Source organism: Phocoena phocoena, chromosome 4 (genome assembly GCF_963924675.1).
Source record: "Phocoena phocoena chromosome 4, mPhoPho1.1, whole genome shotgun sequence".
NCBI classification, from domain to species: Eukaryota; Metazoa; Chordata; class Mammalia; order Artiodactyla; family Phocoenidae; genus Phocoena; species Phocoena phocoena.
In genome coordinates this window covers 30395824-30414695 of record NC_089222.1, presented here as the reverse complement: position 1 = coordinate 30414695, position 18872 = coordinate 30395824, and the positions used below count along the sequence as shown (strand labels likewise).

Here is an 18872-nt window from a genome sequence, read left to right as displayed (position 1 = left end):
GTGCCCCGGTCCGGGAAGATCCCACATGCCGCGGAGCGGCTGGGCCCGTGAGCCATGGCCGCTGAGCCTGCACGTCCGGAGCCTGTGCTCCGCAATGGGAGAGGCCGCAACAGTGAGAGGCCCGCGTACCGCAAAAAAAAAAAAAAAAAAAAAAAAAAAATTTGTAAGGCAAATTTGCTACCTTGAAAAAGCAGTATTCCTACTATCCTTGGAAATACTCAAACAGTTTTTATCAGGGCTAGTAACCAGGGATGCTGTTTCCACTGAGGAAGTTCAAATTTGAGTGGAAGGCTGCAATAGATGGCTTTATATTCTCTTTCAATTCTAACCTTCTGAATCTGTTTCAGATTATGACACTCTTTACCTTCTTTTTTCCTCCACACCTTAAAAGCTAAAAAGATAACTATAGAAAGATAGATGGATGGATGGAAAGATAGATACTTAGGAGCTAGTAGAATATTTTGGTTTCTATATTCATGAAAAGACAGCATTGGATCAAGTAAACTATTGTGGTCAGCAATAGCTTCCTGACACACTATATATATATAATTAAAACTGTCAGTTTTTATCCCATATACAGTGAATTTTTTAAAATAAAGTAGCCTAGAGATTTTGGTTTCTTGAAAGTAAAATATGAAAATCACTCCTGGCTTTTTACCTTCTTTACCTCCTTCATGCCATATCATTAAGAGGGCCTGAATCAAGGTCATGAAAACTCAAGCTGTTTGATTTGGAATGAAAGAAAATCAAAGAGAACAGATGATACATGGGATGTGGAAATGAATATCAAGTTGGACAAAAGCCCAGTTTTTCTGTAATATCCAAGCTGATCATTTTTCTCTTTTGCCTTAGAAGGGAAGTTACTGTACATTAGATGTTCTATGACCTTTGCAACAGTTTCAGCTCATTCAGTTGTCATGCTCTGGAAGCTGTTTAAAAGTTACCCTGGATTTGTAATACTATAGGGCTTATGGCCATCTAATTTAGGCAGAAAAAGAAGGCATGGGGGCACTAAATGTTTTTCAAGTTTTTATTTCTTGCTACAAAAGCGCTATAGTTAATATTTCATGTCATTCTTCCTTTGATGGAATCATAGTGTAATCTAAGATTTTAAAATAAGTGTGAAGGAAACCCTATAGCATAGAATTGTTATTTACCTGCCTGGTGCTGGCCAATTCACGGAGTAAGTTGATGTCATTTTCATTTTCGACACTGACACGGAACACCTTCTCCCTGAATGGTGAAATACAGAAGAAGGAGAGAAAATTTAAAATTGGGTAATGTGTTCAAATATTTTGGCTAGCAAAGAAGGGTTTCTCATTTAAGGTGTCAGTCACTTACCCTTCAAAGTGCTCACCAGAATGGTGAGCAGAGGCTAGGGTCACAGTCACAAGAATCAAGAACGCCAACATTGTGCCTGATTAGGTCTTTTGGTGGGTTTCACCTGCTTTTATAATTGGGGTGTTCTTTGTTTACTTCTCCTGATTGCAAATAGGCACTATCAAGTCTTGATTAAAGGTTTTCCTGGCATTGCTGCCCTGGTAGCTGTGTAAAGTCTGCGAGTATATCTCTCTTAACACCTGTGGAAACAGCAAATAATCTGAAGTTCAGCCTGTCTGATTTGGATGTCAGACCTAGAATAGTCTGGAGGTAAAGGAGTTTTAAATAAAATCTATTTTATAGCCTTTAACATTTTTTTGATTTGAGAATTATATAGAACAAAGTCTATAGAATTTGACATCCCAGTCAAGGTGTAGAACATTTTCATCAGCCTAAGAAGTTCCTTTGAGCATCTTTCCAGTCTATTTCTGTACTCCCCTCAGGCAACCACCATTCCCATTTCTAGCTGCATGCGTTAATTTTGTCTGTACTAAAACTTCATATAAATGAGGTCATATGGTATATATTTCTTTGTGTCTGGCTTCTTTCATTCAAGATAACACTTTTGAGATTTATTAGTGTTTTGTTTGTATTATTGCTTTGTTCCTTTTTATTAACGAGTGGTATTCTATTGTATACCACAGTTTATTTTCCTGTTGGTGGATATCTGTATCGTTTCCAGTTTTGTGTTATCATGAATAAAGCTGCAATAAACCTTGTATACAAGACCTTTTGTAGATATATGTTTTCATTTTGGAGGGAGGTAAATATAAGAATGGAATTGCTAAATAATAATGTAGGAGGGTTTCACACTATTAAGATTCTGCCAAACATTTTTCCACAGTTGTTGTATCATTTTAAGTTTCCCCCAGTATCCAGTTGCTCTGCATTCTCCCTAACATTTTGGTGTTATAGTCTTTAATTTGGTAATTTTAGTGAGTGTGCAGTGGTATCTAATTGTGGTTTTAATTCATATTTCCCTGATGCCAGTGACATTAAACATCTTGTAATGAATTTGTTGGCCATTTGTAAGTCCTCTTTTGTGAAGCATCTATTGAAGTCTTTTGCCTTTTAAAAGAAGTTAATTGTTTGCCTTTTTATTATTGTTTTTCTTTTATAATTTGGGTCTTTTACATTTTTTCCCAAGAAGTCTTTGACTATCCTAAGGCCTCAAACATATTTGCCTGTGTTTTCTTATGGGAGCTTTGTAGTTTAGGTCATTATGCACAATATAAGTTATGGATCAACACATTTAAAAAAACATGGGTATCCAGTAGATCCAGTACTATTTGTTGAGAAGGCTTTTATTTCCCCATTGAATTATAGTCGGTGTCTGTGTCAAATTCATTTGGCCGTATGTGCGGGGTAATTTCTGGATTTCATATTGTGTTCCATTGATCTGTTTCTCTAATTTCATACAACTATCACAGTGTCTTAATTATATATAGTAAATCTTAAGGTCAGAGAGTATATAAATCCTTCAGCTTAGTTCTTTTCCAAGATTGCTTTGGCTACTCTAAGTACTTTACATTTCCATATATATTTCAGTGTCCACTTGTCAATTTGTATGAAAATAGAAAAATCCTGCTGGAATTTTGATTGGTGTTGCACTGATCTATAGATCAGTTTGGGGAGAATTGATATAATTATACTTTTGAGTCTGCCAACTTATAAGCCTGTTATCTCTGTACATTAATCTGGGTCTTTGTCAAAAAGTGTGAAGGGTCTGAGATACTATCCTACGTACAAGATAAAACGTTATCCAGCCACAGTTTCATAGATGCTGGCAGAAGACAAAACTCCTGGATCAAAATTGAAGGACTTTATTATGCAAGCACAGCATAAGCTTTATGTTTGTTTCAGTCCTTTTACTCCCCAGTCCTATGACGATGATGTGGAGGTGGGCCCAGGTAGATGCTGGGCGCAAAGGTTTGTGTCACAATTGAGGTATACCAAGTTTAGGAACCTATCAGTCTTATAAGGGAGCTGCTAGCAAATCTGCCCAACTTTTACCCCGGAGGAGACATTAGCTTTAATATCCTGAATGGCAAACAGAACTTTCCTTTGCCCTAGAGGGGGATGTCATTTCTGTCTTTCAAGTTGTTTGCTGTACAAACATCTTTGAAAAGATAGTCCAAAATAAAAGCCGTCCCAAGACATGCAGAAACAGAGGGATCCATGAAGACTTGTCTCTCAACAGTTCCTACCTCTTTCTATACACTCTTGACTTCTGGTGAATTTTTCCGTGAGTGTGCTACTCTGTTGGTCACTCTTACTAATCTGACTGAGAGGGACTGGGACCAAATCCATTCAATTTGCCTAATATGGCATTTACTTAAGGTTAATATCAACAGGACTCCCAACAGTATGAGGAAACTAATCTGTAGTATTGACCTCAGCCATGCCTCCCCTAGGGTACCAGATCTAACCAGCTGAAGAAATTCCATAAAACATCAGTGTCTGATTTAGAAAGTCAGGTAGCTTTTTTCTTAAATTTCAGTATTGACTGTTCCACTGAGACAACAATACAGTTACAACAGGAAATATTAGCTATTGTATAAACTCCACCATCGCCTGAAAGAAGGGAGTCTAGAGCAACTCTGTCATGTGTGACAACTTAGAGTAGGGGTTCGGATCTGGATGGCTAAAAAAAAGAATGACATAATCGTTGTGGATGACTTGTGGTATTGTACTTGGGATGGTAAACAGGCTAGAGAATTTATTTCAATTGGTGCTTTGTGAATCCAAGTGGAGGGCAATTAGGATTTTCAGTTAGTAATTAACATTTGTTTTTGTTAGTTGCAATAATTTTTCATAGATATTAAAATTGCTGCTTCCCATCTCATGTTTATATATTTAAATTCTTCTTTTTTATGCACAGCTTTGGTGATTAATAAGCCAAGAGGCACCTTTGTGTCTGTTTGCGTTTCATGTAACAGCATGAGATTTGGGAGAGGCTGTAAACTGCCCCATGGAGTTATGATTCATCCTATGTGATGTCTCACTTTCTGGAAGAGCACTTCCCCAAGCATATTCCATGGTGTTAAGTAGGAAAGGGTTCTAAGGTCAAACGTGTTTGCTTTAAACTAAAGTAAACAAACTCATTTAGTGTAGGACTTTTTAGAGTTGTTAATATGTATTGTAAATTATCAAAAAGGGGCTCTGATACAGCATTTCCCAAACATCTCACAGTAGAGTGCCAGGTTGGTTAAGTCCAGCTAAATTAGAAGGTTTAGGACTATTGCTAGACCATTGTGTCTGGTTGTGGAACGTTTTCCTCAAAAGCATCACTTAGGACCAGTGATTTTGGGAACACATTTTGGGAAACTCTAGACTGAGTTAACAAAGGGAATGACATTAACTTGTGGATTCTTGGTCTGTTTTGTTCAAGGCCAAAAAGTTTATTGTGACTTCAGTGTTAAGGTCAGTGGGCTAGGTGCTATCGGTGTGATTGTAAAATACTAAGAATATATTCAGAAGAATGTTTACAGGCATGTTTTGAACACCTACCTTGGATTATAAGTTATACTGTTTAGATGGAAGTTCAGTGAATATATACAAATGTATATATAGTTACATTTGATTACATTTAATTATATGATTTATGATATTGAAGTATAACTTGTTTTCGGAGCTGTATAAATAAAGCTTCACTGAAGGATAGACAGGTCCAAGAGAAGGAGAGATGGACCTGCACTCTCTATGTTTCTAAACAGTACCCTGCCTCCAGGATGATGTTGTCATGGATGTCAGGCTCTCCCAAGTTTCACCAGGCAGATAAGTCACTCCTCCTCTCAGGAGGGGCAAGTACTGATCACCCCTCCTGGGAGGAGTGACTCAAAGTGACTGAGTATTCAGAGATGAAAAGGGCTTGATTTCTGCTCTTCAAGCCCTGCTGTGCCAGGTATATTAGTGGTTAGACACAAATTTTAAGGAAGTAGTTTTCTTGACATCTTTCTTATTTTTTGTAGAGTGTGGGTTTAACAATTGGGTCAATTGATGATTCTGGGCAAACCATTCTCTCAACTTGGGTGCTACCTAGAACTGATGGGTGAGAAGTAAATAGAGGGCACTTTACTGTTAAAGGACCAGATGATTCAAGGGAAGAGAGATAAATCAGGGAATGTGCAATTTCTGTTAAGTCAGAGAAAACAGTTCTAATGACTTGGAGGAGTTCAATTACTTTATACATATATTTGTGTCTATTGGATACTGAATAGGAAACATTTTATATAAAAATTATTCTCTCAGAAACCCAGTATCATCATCATTGTTGTCGTCATCACCATCATATTCTATCATCAGTTGCTAGACCATTTACTATGAAAGAGGAACATTATTACTTCAATTCTGATGTTTAAAACATGATAGGATTTTAGGTGATAGAAGAGGGAAGTTCCTAAATGGGAAGTTATTTTTGAAAAAAGTTAGCTTTTGTTTCTGTTTGCATACAGTCAAAATAACTGATTGTCAGTCAATGCAATGAAAATTCTGCTCACATTTTATCATAACTGAACTGTCCAGTTGTTTGTGAAGCAGCCAGAATTTCTGTGTAATTTGAGTGGTATAACTGATTGATGACACAGTCTGTGGTATGGCTCCAAGGAGGGCAAAAACGACCTGAAAATGTTATCCAGGTGTACCAATGGCCTGTTAGCTTTGTGTAATTATATTTAATATTCAGATAGACTGCCTTTTTATGGATGTGAAGAGGGAGGCTAGTAAACATTTTCTTGGAGGCTTTTCTCTCTGGCATCTACTGCTTTTGGTACATGCATGTATTTTTTTAAACATGTCATCATCATTAATGGGCATAGTCTGCATATCTCTGGTGGGAATGTTGTTTTGTTACTGAATTGCAGACCAGTATTTTTGAAAGCTGGGGGATAAACAGGACAACTTCATCCCATAAATCTTGCCACCTGACTCATCAGTTTGAGGTTCCTTATTGAAACAAGGAAAACATCTTTAATCATGCAAATATTTGGAAACTGCAAGCATATCTCTATTAGGAATTTGGGACATAATTAAAATGGACAAGTTATGATTGATTAACTCATGAAGAATGGGTTGGTTAAAAGGCTGTTGATTCTTGTTTTATCCTTATATCAACACCCCATCAATAGGAATTAAGAAAACAGCATAACTAGGTTACAGCTCCTTGCTGAGGGCAATTAATCAGGACAGAAGAGTGGGGAGGTAAATTGGAATGATGCCAAATAAATCAGCCTGTTTTTGGATCTACAAAAGATTTATCTTTGTTAATTCTTATAGACCATCTTAATATTTTGGTCTTTGATTTGTGTATTAGATGATAGATTTTAGGGAAAGATTGGAGGTATTTTGAATTTTTAAATTAATAAGTGACCTTTTTTGTATTTCCATCTTAACAGCTTTGGAAACAAACTTGTAAGAAGGTGTACATTTCCACCTTTAATTCAAATAGAAATATTTGTTTTATTCTAGTTTGTAAGATAATGGCGAGCTATTTTTATTTTAAAATGCTGTAACAGAACATTCAAACTCCTTAAAACCTTTTGAGGAAAGGGCAGTGTTTTAATAAATAAATGTTAATAATATAAAATGCCATATGGGTAGAAAAATAAAAGCATAAAATCAATTCTGAAAAGAAAATGTCAATATTCTCTGACAACCTGTTTACTCTTTACCTGATACGAATCTTCAAAAAGGTCTGTGTTCTACTTTGCATGGCTCCAGTTCAATTTCAATTTATTCTTAAAATTAGTTTGGAAGGGAAGCCTCCAGGCACACAGATAATGCCCCTGATGCTGTCATTTGGCAATCTGGTTCTAACTACCAGATTGGTTTTTTTCTCTTCCCAGGTTCTAAGTCATTGAGACTCTTGTGTTTCTTTTATATTATTATGAGGTAATTTTATAGCCAAATACTATGACACCCACTCAGGTTGACACTTGAGAGTAACAGGTTAACAACAGATTCTTCTGTAGTTGTTTGAAAGAGTTAACATTTGAGTGCTCAGAAAGATGGTCAGTACAATGGGTGTTAGCACTTGGATTTTCACCCTTTAGGAGTGGTGTATATTTTAATGTTGGAATGTTTTCAGGTCCCTGTGGAGGACTAGGTATTATATCACCATACTTTTAAATAATAAAATTCTTCCGAAGAACTCTGAGAATTAAATAGCTAAATTGACACCTTTATTGAGATTTAAAAGAAGATTCCAGAATCTTGGCTTGTTCAGTTTTTTTTTTTTTTAACTTCAGAGTTTTTTGGTCTCCAAATGCAAGCAGGGGTGAGCTTGCTTCACAATTAATGACCTAATTTTGTAGCACTGCATGCTGCTCCCCAGCATTGATCTGACTGGGAGGCAAGTCTGTTAAACATGATGTCAGCAGAAATTATTTTGACAGCTGCCAGAAGCAGTAACGTAAGTCTCAAAAAGTATTCATTTTAGAGTGTGGTGGTCTAGAATATTGGTCTGATGTATACATACTAATGGATGATCAAAGACAGTAGCACAGTATTCAAGAGAAGAACTCATAAGGAAAAGCAATAACATTAATGGAACGTTGGGAGATAAGGCCGAAGCCCACAAAAATATCCCCTTTAATTTCAAATTAGAACAGCAGAATCAAAGCACGTTCTTCTTCTTGATGGTCTCTGGTATTGCTTTACTGTCATGAGAAGTGATTCCACACTGTATGAAATGCCATCCCTGATACATGGAGTATTGGCTGTTGATAATACTCTTAATTACTCTTGATATTGGTCCCTCTTAATCTGAAGAGAGTGCCTCTGTGGATGGGCTACTGTTTTCATTCTCAGGATTGATGATCCAGCATCAGATTACGTGATAAACTTGCTCAAAGCATGGTCTTGTGTTTTCTAACAGTGTTAGATAAACATTCAGTGTCTGCATTTCAGAGTGGTAACACAAGGATGAGTCAAATAGCAAATTAAATTTAGGTATGCCATCTGCTGCCTTTATTTTATGAATTCCAGCCCATAGGACATTGACTGGGCATGAATGTATAAGCCATTGTCTTTTATTGTTGGACTTACTACAAACATTGGATAAATGTTCACCCATGCTGTCGGTCTTCTTAGAAAGAGTAAAATTCAGCAAAAATGAATTTTTTTTAGTTGTTGTAAGTTTTTTGTTTTAATAAAAATAAACCTCAACAGAAGAAAAACAGCATGTACTCATTTCTCTGAGTGCCACATCTCAGCAGGCTTCAGGAACTCATCCACAAGGGGTAAATTGTTTAATGTGTAATTGTAAGCAGAACTGTAAAAAGCCATACTAGGCTTCCATGATTTTATTCTCCTCTTCTGGTAAAAGATCATTACTTCTCCCTGGGCCCCTCATGGTTAAGCCTTTTATAACTTTTCCAAGAAAGTTCTTGATTTCTTCTGATGGTGACTCTTATGCTGTGTCTTTCCTTCACAGTGGTTTCTTTAAGAAATCATGTTTTCCCAAATGTTTCTGAGGCATTTTTCTTATTTTCTTTCTAAACTTAAATTATAAAAAGTCTCCATTTTGGAAGGACAATAGGTACATTTTCTTTGAGCAGTTTAATGTAAAGTATGAGTTTATAGACATGAAATTACAGTTTGGTGCCATCATTTAGAGGCATTCTTATCTTTCAATATCTGTTCCCAGTCTGGCTCTTTAAGAGCATCTGCTCAGATGCAGTGCTTACCAGGACCATTAAGAACTGCTTTTCAAGGACTTTTGTAGATTTTTAGCTAACACCATAAAATGAGCTCTCCATTTCCGAGGCTAATAAAAGTCTTAATGATATGTGCATCCAACAGATGGGACAGAGGGCTATTTTGGCAGTGGGCAGTTGAAACCTGCCCTCAGTTGTTTGTATAAGGCTCTCACTAAAGTCAATAAAAGGTAATTTTCACACACAATTTAGTTCAGAGTATAAAATGTGGGAAAGAGTGGCTGGTTTAAGTCCAATGGGCATAAGGGTAGCAGCTGGTAAAAGTTTAGTTTGATGGCAAATTCTAACCGACAGACTGACAAATTGATCAAGAATAATACAGGACCAAGTCACAAACTGTGGACAATGGCAGTGCTTCAGAAGCTGAGAGAAGGATGTAGCTGAAGTAATTATCCCCAACATCTCTGGCATAAGCCTTGATGATTCCTTTTTCTGAAAAGCTCTTTCTCTCACTCTCTTTTTCTGTTCCCAGTCTTCTTTCTTTTTCACTCTCTAACTCATACCCATTTTTAAACTCATTCATTTGCTTATTTCTGCTTAGCATTTTGTCCATCAAATGGAATGTTTATATATATTAATACCTCAGTGAGAGTATCATAATGGCATCAGGCAGATACAGAATATAATGAACATTCCTGCCCTGCAGGGTCAGGTGTGTGGCTCAAATCTGCTGATATGAAAGATGGACTCCATGTATTCTTCCTGGTTATGGTAGGGGATATTATGTTTAAGGCAGGTAAGACTTGAATGGGGATGAGAAAGAGTCTAGAGACAGGTTCATAAGTGAAAGTGATGCATAGAAACTGTCAGGACTTTGCTCTTTCATGCACTTATTAAATGAATTGTTAATGACTTATGCATATTAATAGCTTCATGTATTTTGGAAATTAAAAAAAAGAGTTAACAATGTTTTTGGCATGCATTATTTTATCTGATGCTGGTGATCTCTGAATATGGTTTAAATGTATGCATGGTAGGTATGCAGAGCAGTTTCGTATTCTAGTTCAATCTTTGAAGGCAAGTACTGTAACTCTGTACTCCAAAAATACATGACAAATGAGAAATGAGCTTAAAGTCATGGAATTAATGATATTTTGTTAGGCTACTGCAGGGTTTCTTAATCTTAACGTTATAGAAATTTTGGTCTGGTAATTCTTTGTTCGGGGGTTGTCCAGTGCATTTTAGTCTGTTTAGCAGCATCCCTGGACCCTACCAATTAGATGCCAGTAGTAACCCCCTTATGCCCTCTGAGTTGTGATGACTAAAAGTGTCTTCAGACTTTGCTGAATGTCCCCTCGGGGCTAAACCTGTCCTGTTGAGAACCACTGCTTCACTGGTAGGATTAGCTTGCTTCCAAGCCAAGCTAAGTCTTCTGAACTTTAGTAAGACTGTAGACCCAGATGGAGAGGCAAACCAGGAAGAAGGTATACGTGTAGCATGTTTAGATTAGACATCAGTCATGCCTTTTATGGCTCCATCATCATCCATAAGAACCTATTAGAGCATTACATCACGAAACAACATCAGCGACAATGCGGTACTTACATGCCAGCCTGAAAACGATGCTTGCTCCAATAGATTATTTTCTGGAACTGAGCAGTGCAGAGAGGTTGGTGGCCTTGTAGGCAGCTGCGGTTTTGTGAGGTGAAGTGGAACCACTGTACCCAGGGCAAAAGAAGCCTTGCAACATGGCCTGAGGAGTAGAAGCTCAGATGTGACAAGCGGGAACGCAGCAGCCGTTGCCTACAGAGAGGGTGGCAGTTACTGAGTGGGAGGCTTTTCTTGACTAGAGGTAACTTGAATTCTTTAAAGTTCCTTGGCATTTGTTTCTTCTGAACATCTGCAAGCACTTCGAGTCCCCGAGAGGAACTTGAGTTCCATGCATAGTCCAGCTGGGCCTGGAGCCTGTGACCGCAGTAAACAGACTGATGCTTTCTCACTATTCCCCATATTTCTTGGGCTTGATTCCTTCTACCCTTTCCAGGTGAAGACAAGCTGGGGCAGGGGCAACTAGGAGCTGAGTACTTCTAATTTCTTTCTGTTTTAGTTATGATACTACCGCCCCAGAATGAAGTAAAGAAGAGGGGCCCATTTCTTGTTAATTCTTGTCTCCATGATCCAATTAAACGATGTTTGTTATCCTTGACATTTCCCCATAGCACATTCTGGACTTCAGCCTACCTAATGCTGTTAGTTAAAATCTGTGTAAGCACCAGACATCCTTCCTTATTTATGTTTTTTAATTTTACATTGAACACATATTTTTAAGTTTTAAAGGTATATTCCATTTATTTAGAATTCTAAAGGACCAGTGTAATTTGCTGATTTCTAAGTTATAGAATTCTTAAAAATGTGTAGCTGCTCACTAGGTGATTTAAAAGAGGGTGGTTTCAAGACGGAAGTGAACGGTGCATCTTCTTTTGAAGTGAGATTGTGCTTCAGTGAGTGTTTGAATGTGGATGCTGAGGACATTTCAGAGGTAGGGGATTATGGGTGATTGTTGAAAGCCTGCTTAGTTGCTCAGATCTTTTTGATAACAGGCTGTTTCAAGTTAGTTTTGGTCTTTCCAGGTGCCATAGTTGCCCAAACACACCAGGCATTTTCAGACACCCATGCGTTTGCTTGTGCTCTGCCAGCTGCTTGAAATAGCTTTCTTTCTGAAGCCCAGCTGAGAAAATTCTTCACCTCCTTCCCACAGTTCTTTGAATCCAAGGCACAGTGTCCCCCTCCCCATTTTTTTTTTTTTTTTTTTTTTTAAATTTCGGCCAAGCCACGCAGCTTTCGGGATCTCAATTCCCTGACCAGGGATGGAAAGCAGGCCATGGCAGTGAAAGCGCCACATCCTAACCACTGGACCACCAGGGAACTCTCCCCGTGTTAATGTGTCCTAATTTGCTGTGATTCTTAAAATAAATAGCACATCATAATCAAATTGGTGACTTTTTTTCTTAATGATATGTAAAGTAATGGTTTATTTTGTAACTGATGGTGATTTAGATTTGATGAAATACAATATATGAATCTACACTGCCAATGTGTTACCCAAGTAGAAATGTACAGTAGGCAGTTGGAAGTGATTGTCTGGACCTTTGGAAAGGTGAAGGTACAAAATACATTCACCCATCCCAACATTCCTCAAAGTCTCAGTCCTTTACAGCATCAACTGTAAGGTGGAAAAGCACACTCCCGAGAGATCATGTAATCTGAGGATTGATGAGAAACCAATGAGGATGTAAATTTATACAGCTGTGTAACTATCACCAAAATCCAAATTTTAGGATCTTTCTATGAGCCCAAATAGATCTCTCAGGCCCCGGTGCAGTTAATCACTGCTCCCATCCCCGGTTCCAAGCAATCACTGATCTGCTCTCTATGTCCATAGCTTTTTTTCTGGGCATTCCATATAAATTGAATGACCTGGATTATTTCACTTAGCATAATGTTTTTTGAGGTTCATCCATGTTGTAGTATTTATCAGTAGTTCATTCCTTTTTATTGCTGAATAATATTTCATTGTCTGGATGGACCACATTTTGTTTATCCATTTACCAGTTCATGGGTGTTTTTGTTATTATGAATAATAATAAGAACATTCACATATAAGTCTTTGTGTGGATATATGTTTTCATTTCTCTTGGGTAGATACAGAATAATTTCTTGATCAAACTATGTGTTCTTGTCTCAAGAGCAGGATATTCTATAGACATCTTTGCAATCTTTTTTTTTTTTTTTTTTTGTGGCCTCTCCCGTTGCGGAGCACAGGCTCCGGATGCGCAGGCTCAGCAGCCATGGCTCACGGGCCCAGCCGCTCTGCGGCACGTGGAATCTTCCCGGACCGGGGCACGAACCCGTGTCCCCTGCATTGGCAGGTGGACTCTCAACCACTGCGCCACCAGGGAAGCCCCTGCAATTTTCATTTTTACATGGGGTTGTATTGAAATCTTGAGTTATATACCTAAAAATTAAAATACTAATGAGTATGTGAATATGAGGAGTGCAGCTAAAAGGCTGTTAAAATTTACTTGGCATCTGGTACAATTTACTGTCATTCACTAGTAACTACCTCCAGTCTTCCTGTCTGGAATAAAAATGACATACATTATATTTACTACTCTGCTAATACCACCAAAAAGCCTAGCAATTTTCATTTCCAGACTGCTCTGAGGCAATGTAGCAATCTAATTCTTTAAAACTGTGTCCTTTAATGTATCATTTCACCTCCTCCCTTTTTTGTCCCTTTATGTTTGAAGGACATTTTACATTTGACAACTGGGATTTAATTGATTCTTAAAGGGGCTAAGAGGAAAAGTGTTATTTGTTTTAAAACCTTTTCAAATCCAGAGCAACATGCAAGATAGTTTATTAATTTGCCAGAGAAGTTAAGAGGTTAGAAAATTTCCCCCACCTTGATTTGCTCTGTTCTCTGGCTTCTTACAACTGCAGAGCAATCTAGAGTCCAATTCTACATTTGCATATTTTTGACAGTATGAATAGGGAAAATGCGATGATGATGAATGTTAAAGTAATGTTAACAATGACACTTCTCAGGACATTTCAGCTAAGTTGGTAGTGATAGAGTAAGACTTATAATATGGTCATTCATTCATTCATTGATTCATCTATTCATTAAACTAGACTTTTATTATTTCTACAGGTATTTATTTAGCATCTTCCCAGTGCTTGACACTGAGCTAGGCACCCTGATTACAACTGTGAACAGCAGTTTAAATTGTACATAGTAAAGAAAGAAACTATTTAGCAGATGGCTTTCCCAACTAATTAAAAAAAAAGTTACTTTGCTTTGGAAGAAGAAATTTGCAACTTTGAGTTACTTGGTTTAAAGATCCTTGGGGCTTCCCTTCAGCTCTTTGATATAATAGCTTGGTCGGCATTTTTCCTAAATCACCTATGAATTTGGTACTGAGCAGCTTCTAAGATCAGGCAAAACATGACCAAGGACAAGAAGAATCATTCTCTAAATTGAAAATTCCAAGACCTCCGAGATGAGGCCTTCTGAACCCTGTGTCTCTTGTTGAAACCTAAGGAGAAAGATATAAATATTGTTCAAAAATAAAAATGCAAGATTAATTACAAGCATCTCAACACAGAATAAAAATGTGCTGTGTTCTATTCATCTAAAATTCTTGCACATTTCTTTACACTATTGATCTTGTACAAGATGCTTAATGTTTGCTTCAGTTGAGTGTGATCCTTGGTTAAAAATGACTGCTCTCTTGGGTACCAGATCCCCAGATTAATTTCCAGATGAAGCATGATTTAATTTTTAAATTCAAACTTTTCTGCATCAAAATGAGCACTCATCAGGTGACATCTAGGGAGTGAAACTTCTTATAAACTAGAGAAAATGCTATCCTAAGTTTTGGGAAGAAAGCCTAGAAACTAATGATGCTGTCATCTAAGAGAAGAATCATTTTCAACACAGGCATGTATCAAGTTACACTTCAAATTTATTAAATTCTAATTCATAGGGATATGGAGTTGTCCAGTGACCCTACAAAGACAATCTCACTGTAGTCCAACATCTATACTACATTTTCCAAAGTGTGGACATCCATAATACTGGTTGAGTCATACTGGGGTCACTCTTGTTTCTCTCTAGACTTTTCTTATATAACATTAACAAAACATTGAGTTCCAGTATTGTGACATTGTGATTTATAATAAGAAATATATATTTGGTTTTTGTCCCCATTCCTAGCACAGAGCTCCTAAAACCCTTGGAATTTCCTAAGTGATAAGAGCCATAAAGGTGTCTTGATTTTCATAATAAACCTCTTTCAACCACATCTGAGTGTATGTTAATGAGGTGACTTTTGGAAAGCACATAAGTATGGGGGCTGGTTGCCGGGAGAACTAACCGTGTAATTAGATGGTTGGAACTTTCAGTCCCACTTGCCTGCCGTTGGGGAGGGAAGAGGAGTGGAGGTTGAATCAGTCACTGATGGCCAATGAGTTAATCAATTGTGCCTGTGTAATGAAGTCTTCATAAAACTCCAAAAGGACAGGGTTTGGAGTTTCTGGGTGGGTGAAAGCATGAAGATTCAGGGAGAGTGCTGTACCCAGAGAACATGGAAGCTTCCAGCCCCTTCCCACATAGCTTGCCCTATGCATCTCTTCCATCTGGCTGTTCCTGAGCTATATCCTTTTATAATAAAGCAGTAATCTAGTAAATAAAGTGTTTCTCTGAGTTCTTTGAGCCACTCTAGCAAATTAATTGGGTGGTGGGAACCACTGGTCTACAGCTGGTCAGTCAGAAACACAGGTGCTAATCTGGACTTGTGATTGGCATCTTGAAGCAGTGGAGGTGGGGTGAGCAAGCCTTGTGGGTCTGAACCCTTAACGTGTAGGATCTGATGCTATCTCCAGGCAGATAGTGTTAGAATTGAGTTATTTCTGCTGGTGTCACAGAAAATTGCTTGGTGGTATTAAACACACACACACACACACACACACACACCCCAGAAGTATCAACCCGTGCCAAATTAGTAAGTGCAGTTTAAAGATTCTCTATTTGTTAGTGCAATAGCTTTTTTTTTTTTTTTTTTTGCGGTACACAGGCCTCTCACTGTCGTGGCCTCTCCCGTTGCGGAGCACAGGCTCCGGACGCGCAGGCTCAGCGGCCATGGCTCACGGGCCCAGCTGCTCCGCGACATGTGGGATCCTCCCGGACCGGGGCACGACCCCGTGTCCCCTGCATCGGCAGGCGGACTCTCAACCACTGCGACACCAGGCAAGCCCAGTGCAATAGCTTTTAAGTAGAAAAAACTGTGTTTGGTTTTGAAGTATCAGAATAGGAATACAACCTATGTTTATTGTCTGCCGGGATTAGATTAGAGGTGATCTGAGTTCCATAAATATGCCTTCACTAGCACAGGCCCACAGGAGAAAGTGGGGATTTTGACTATCCAAGGAAGCATGCCCTAAGGAACACTCAGCCTCCTGTTTTCTCCTGGTATTATGCATATGCGGACGGTGGCCAGGTGGAGGGTTTGGCTAGCCCTGCTAATCGCTTTTATCTGGAGGAACAAGCGAATAGTGCAGTAACAGTGTGCTACCCCTAGGTACAAATTAAACAGCACTAAAGTGCACTTAGAAGAAATTAGCCAAGCTCCAGAATGGAAAGTGACTTTAAAAAATTCATTCTCTTTTTATTTCAATTTTACGATTAATGGGAAATGAATAAATGAAAAGACCAAGCAGAGAGAGGAAATGGTAAGGGATTAATACAACACAAAGCTTTTATAGATATATTTGAATGGACTGAATAAAGGAGATGGATTTGTAATCATTTTCCTAGTTTTAAAGATCATTATTACTTAAAAAAAATTATTATTTTGGAAATCCCCAGGCTAAGCCAGTGTACTTTGGATTTCAGAGTACAGAAATCACAAAATTTTTATTTGTTCTCCCGAATAGAAGCAATGCTATAGCTGTCCTCTCCCTCTGTCTAGGCAGATGTGAGTTTTCTTTATGTTGTATCAAGGCAGAAGACTTAGTCCCGGGCATAATATGAGCTGCTTACACTTGAAGTTAAAATTATACTTCTAACAACTTTGGTGTGTAAAAAATGGTACAGCATTGGCACACCATTGGTATATGTTTCACAAAATATAAGGAGAACAAATAGATTCCTAAACAGGTAAAAGGCATTCCACAGGATACAAAATTCAACTCTTCTTCCTCCCCCTAGTTTGAAATATTATCTGATCCGTTGGATGGATCAGTTAAAGGCCATCACTGTATTATTTATGAAGACCTTACTCTGTGCCAGGCTCAGTACTAACAACTTACCATAGATTGTCTAGTTTGGTTTTCATATTTGTTCTATGAATTACACCTATATTATATTTGAAGAAACTGGGACCTAGAAAAAAGTAATTGTTCAAGGTCACACGATTGGTCGGGAGCCCAGAACTGAATCAGAGACATTATGTTTATTTGTACTTGAAAGAACAGGAAGGCAGACCTTTGTAAGTCTGGAAAGGGGAGAGTCATCTGAAAAAAAAAAAAAAGTGTGAACAGGTGTGACTTTCACACAGATGCTTCCACCTGCCTCTTGATTGAGTCTTCTCCATGGTGAATTAAGAACAAAATAACACAAAAACTTCATGTCAGAATATTGAAGTAATTGGAATAGATCTCATTTTCTTTGGCTAGACAACGTAGTATTAAGTGCTTTCTCCCAACTGGCATTCTTATACATTATCATTATTTTTTTCAGACAGTTTTCTACACAGGTGGCTGAGTTTTTTGTTGCAGAATTAGTTCACATGGTCTCACAAAAATATGTTAAATGTTGTTACATGTGCTTTACTGAAATGAAATATTTAACATTTAATGAATTCCCTTTCCTCACTGGTAAGTCTAATCTATCTGGCACAATTTAAAAATAAATCTTATTTATGAGTCTCTTGTTTTCCTATTGTTTCCATATTTATTCAGTATCTTTTATTAACTACTTCCTCGGGGATTTAACCATCTTCTGGATTACTCAGCCGTGGTCCAGAAGGCCAACCAGAAAATTCATTGGTCTCTAAGAGAATAATCATGTAAGATGCTTCTAGAATATTATTTGAGGAGGAGGGTGATAAGTGTGTGTGTGTAGTATTGTTACACTTTTGAGTGCTGTGTATTTGAGGTATGTGAATAACAATTTTAAATGCTTGAATTTCCTTACAATCTTCTTGAGTATCCAGAAATATTTTTAGGGTTTTGTTAATACTAATTTCTGTAACAATATGGGATTAACTAATGTAACCTTAGTTTCTATAGGAAGAACTTGATATTTAAATGATAAAAATTATGTCAAATATTCTGCTTTGGAGATTGGATGACTTTTGTGACTGTATATTGACTAAAGTTAGCAAATAATTGCCCATTTTCATTCTGAGCTGTGGAGACTCTTTCTTTCACTTGTGACAGAGAAGCCTGGCCTGGAGCAAGCTGCATCCATCTCATACCTTGGCCTCACTTCATGATGCATTTCCCTCTGTGCCCAAACCTCCACTGTGTGCCATGGACGGACCAATTCAAGGGCCTGTCCTGATCGGCCTGCTCATGTGCTCAGTGTGTCAAGAGGGGGATTCCGGAAAGTGAGAAAAGAGAATGAAGTGAAGGAAGAGAATGGGAGGAGGAAGTAAGGATAGAGTGAAGGAAAGACAGATACAGGAAGAAATAGCGAGAAACCGCAGGAAAAGGGGACGGGAAAGGGGTTAAGAGATTTAGGACAAGTCTGGGGAAAGGGAGGAATACAAAGCAGCAGAGAAGACTCTTTTTCCTGTAGCTTTCTTCTCTTAAAGCAGGCTTCTCAGCGTGAGATCCATAGAGAAAAACCAGGGAGTTTGTGAGTTGGGATTTGACAAAATTACATGATTATTTCCTCTCACTTCTAACCGAAAGTTGACATATCCCTGAACTATGAATTTAAGCCACAAACCACTGTCATATTAGCAACACCCATGACTTTGTCTTTAATAGAAATAACAAATGTTTTCATGTTACAGTGTAATTGTGGCAGATATCTTGAAATATTAACTATCCTCACAACTACTTGGAAATTATGTTCGTTACTAGACTTGCCACTAGATCTTCTTATTTCATGCTTTAATAAAAAAAGCACATATACTATACTACATATACTATATTTGGTTTTTAAATATTTTAAACTGTTTCAGTATAATCAGTTTTCTTTTTAATCTTATGAATTTTATTTTATGCATTTAAAAATATTATTCTGAGAAGGGATCGATAGACGTC

The 18872-nt window shown here is 37.8% G+C and overlaps 1 protein-coding gene across 1 annotated transcript in view; it reads right to left on the bottom strand.

Moving 5' to 3' along the window:
* CPB1 (carboxypeptidase B1) overlaps nucleotides 1–1415 on the bottom strand; it is a 39641-nt gene extending 38226 nt beyond the window's left edge. Inside the window, exons 1-2 of the mRNA XM_065877067.1 lie at nucleotides 1342–1415; nucleotides 1158–1233 (exon numbers count right to left, since the gene is read on the bottom strand). Coding sequence (XP_065733139.1) covers nucleotides 1158–1233; nucleotides 1342–1412 — 147 coding nt within the window. The 5' untranslated portion in view covers nucleotides 1413–1415. The remainder of the gene's footprint in view (nucleotides 1–1157; nucleotides 1234–1341) is intronic.
* Nucleotides 1416–18872: the final 17457 nt, after the last annotated feature.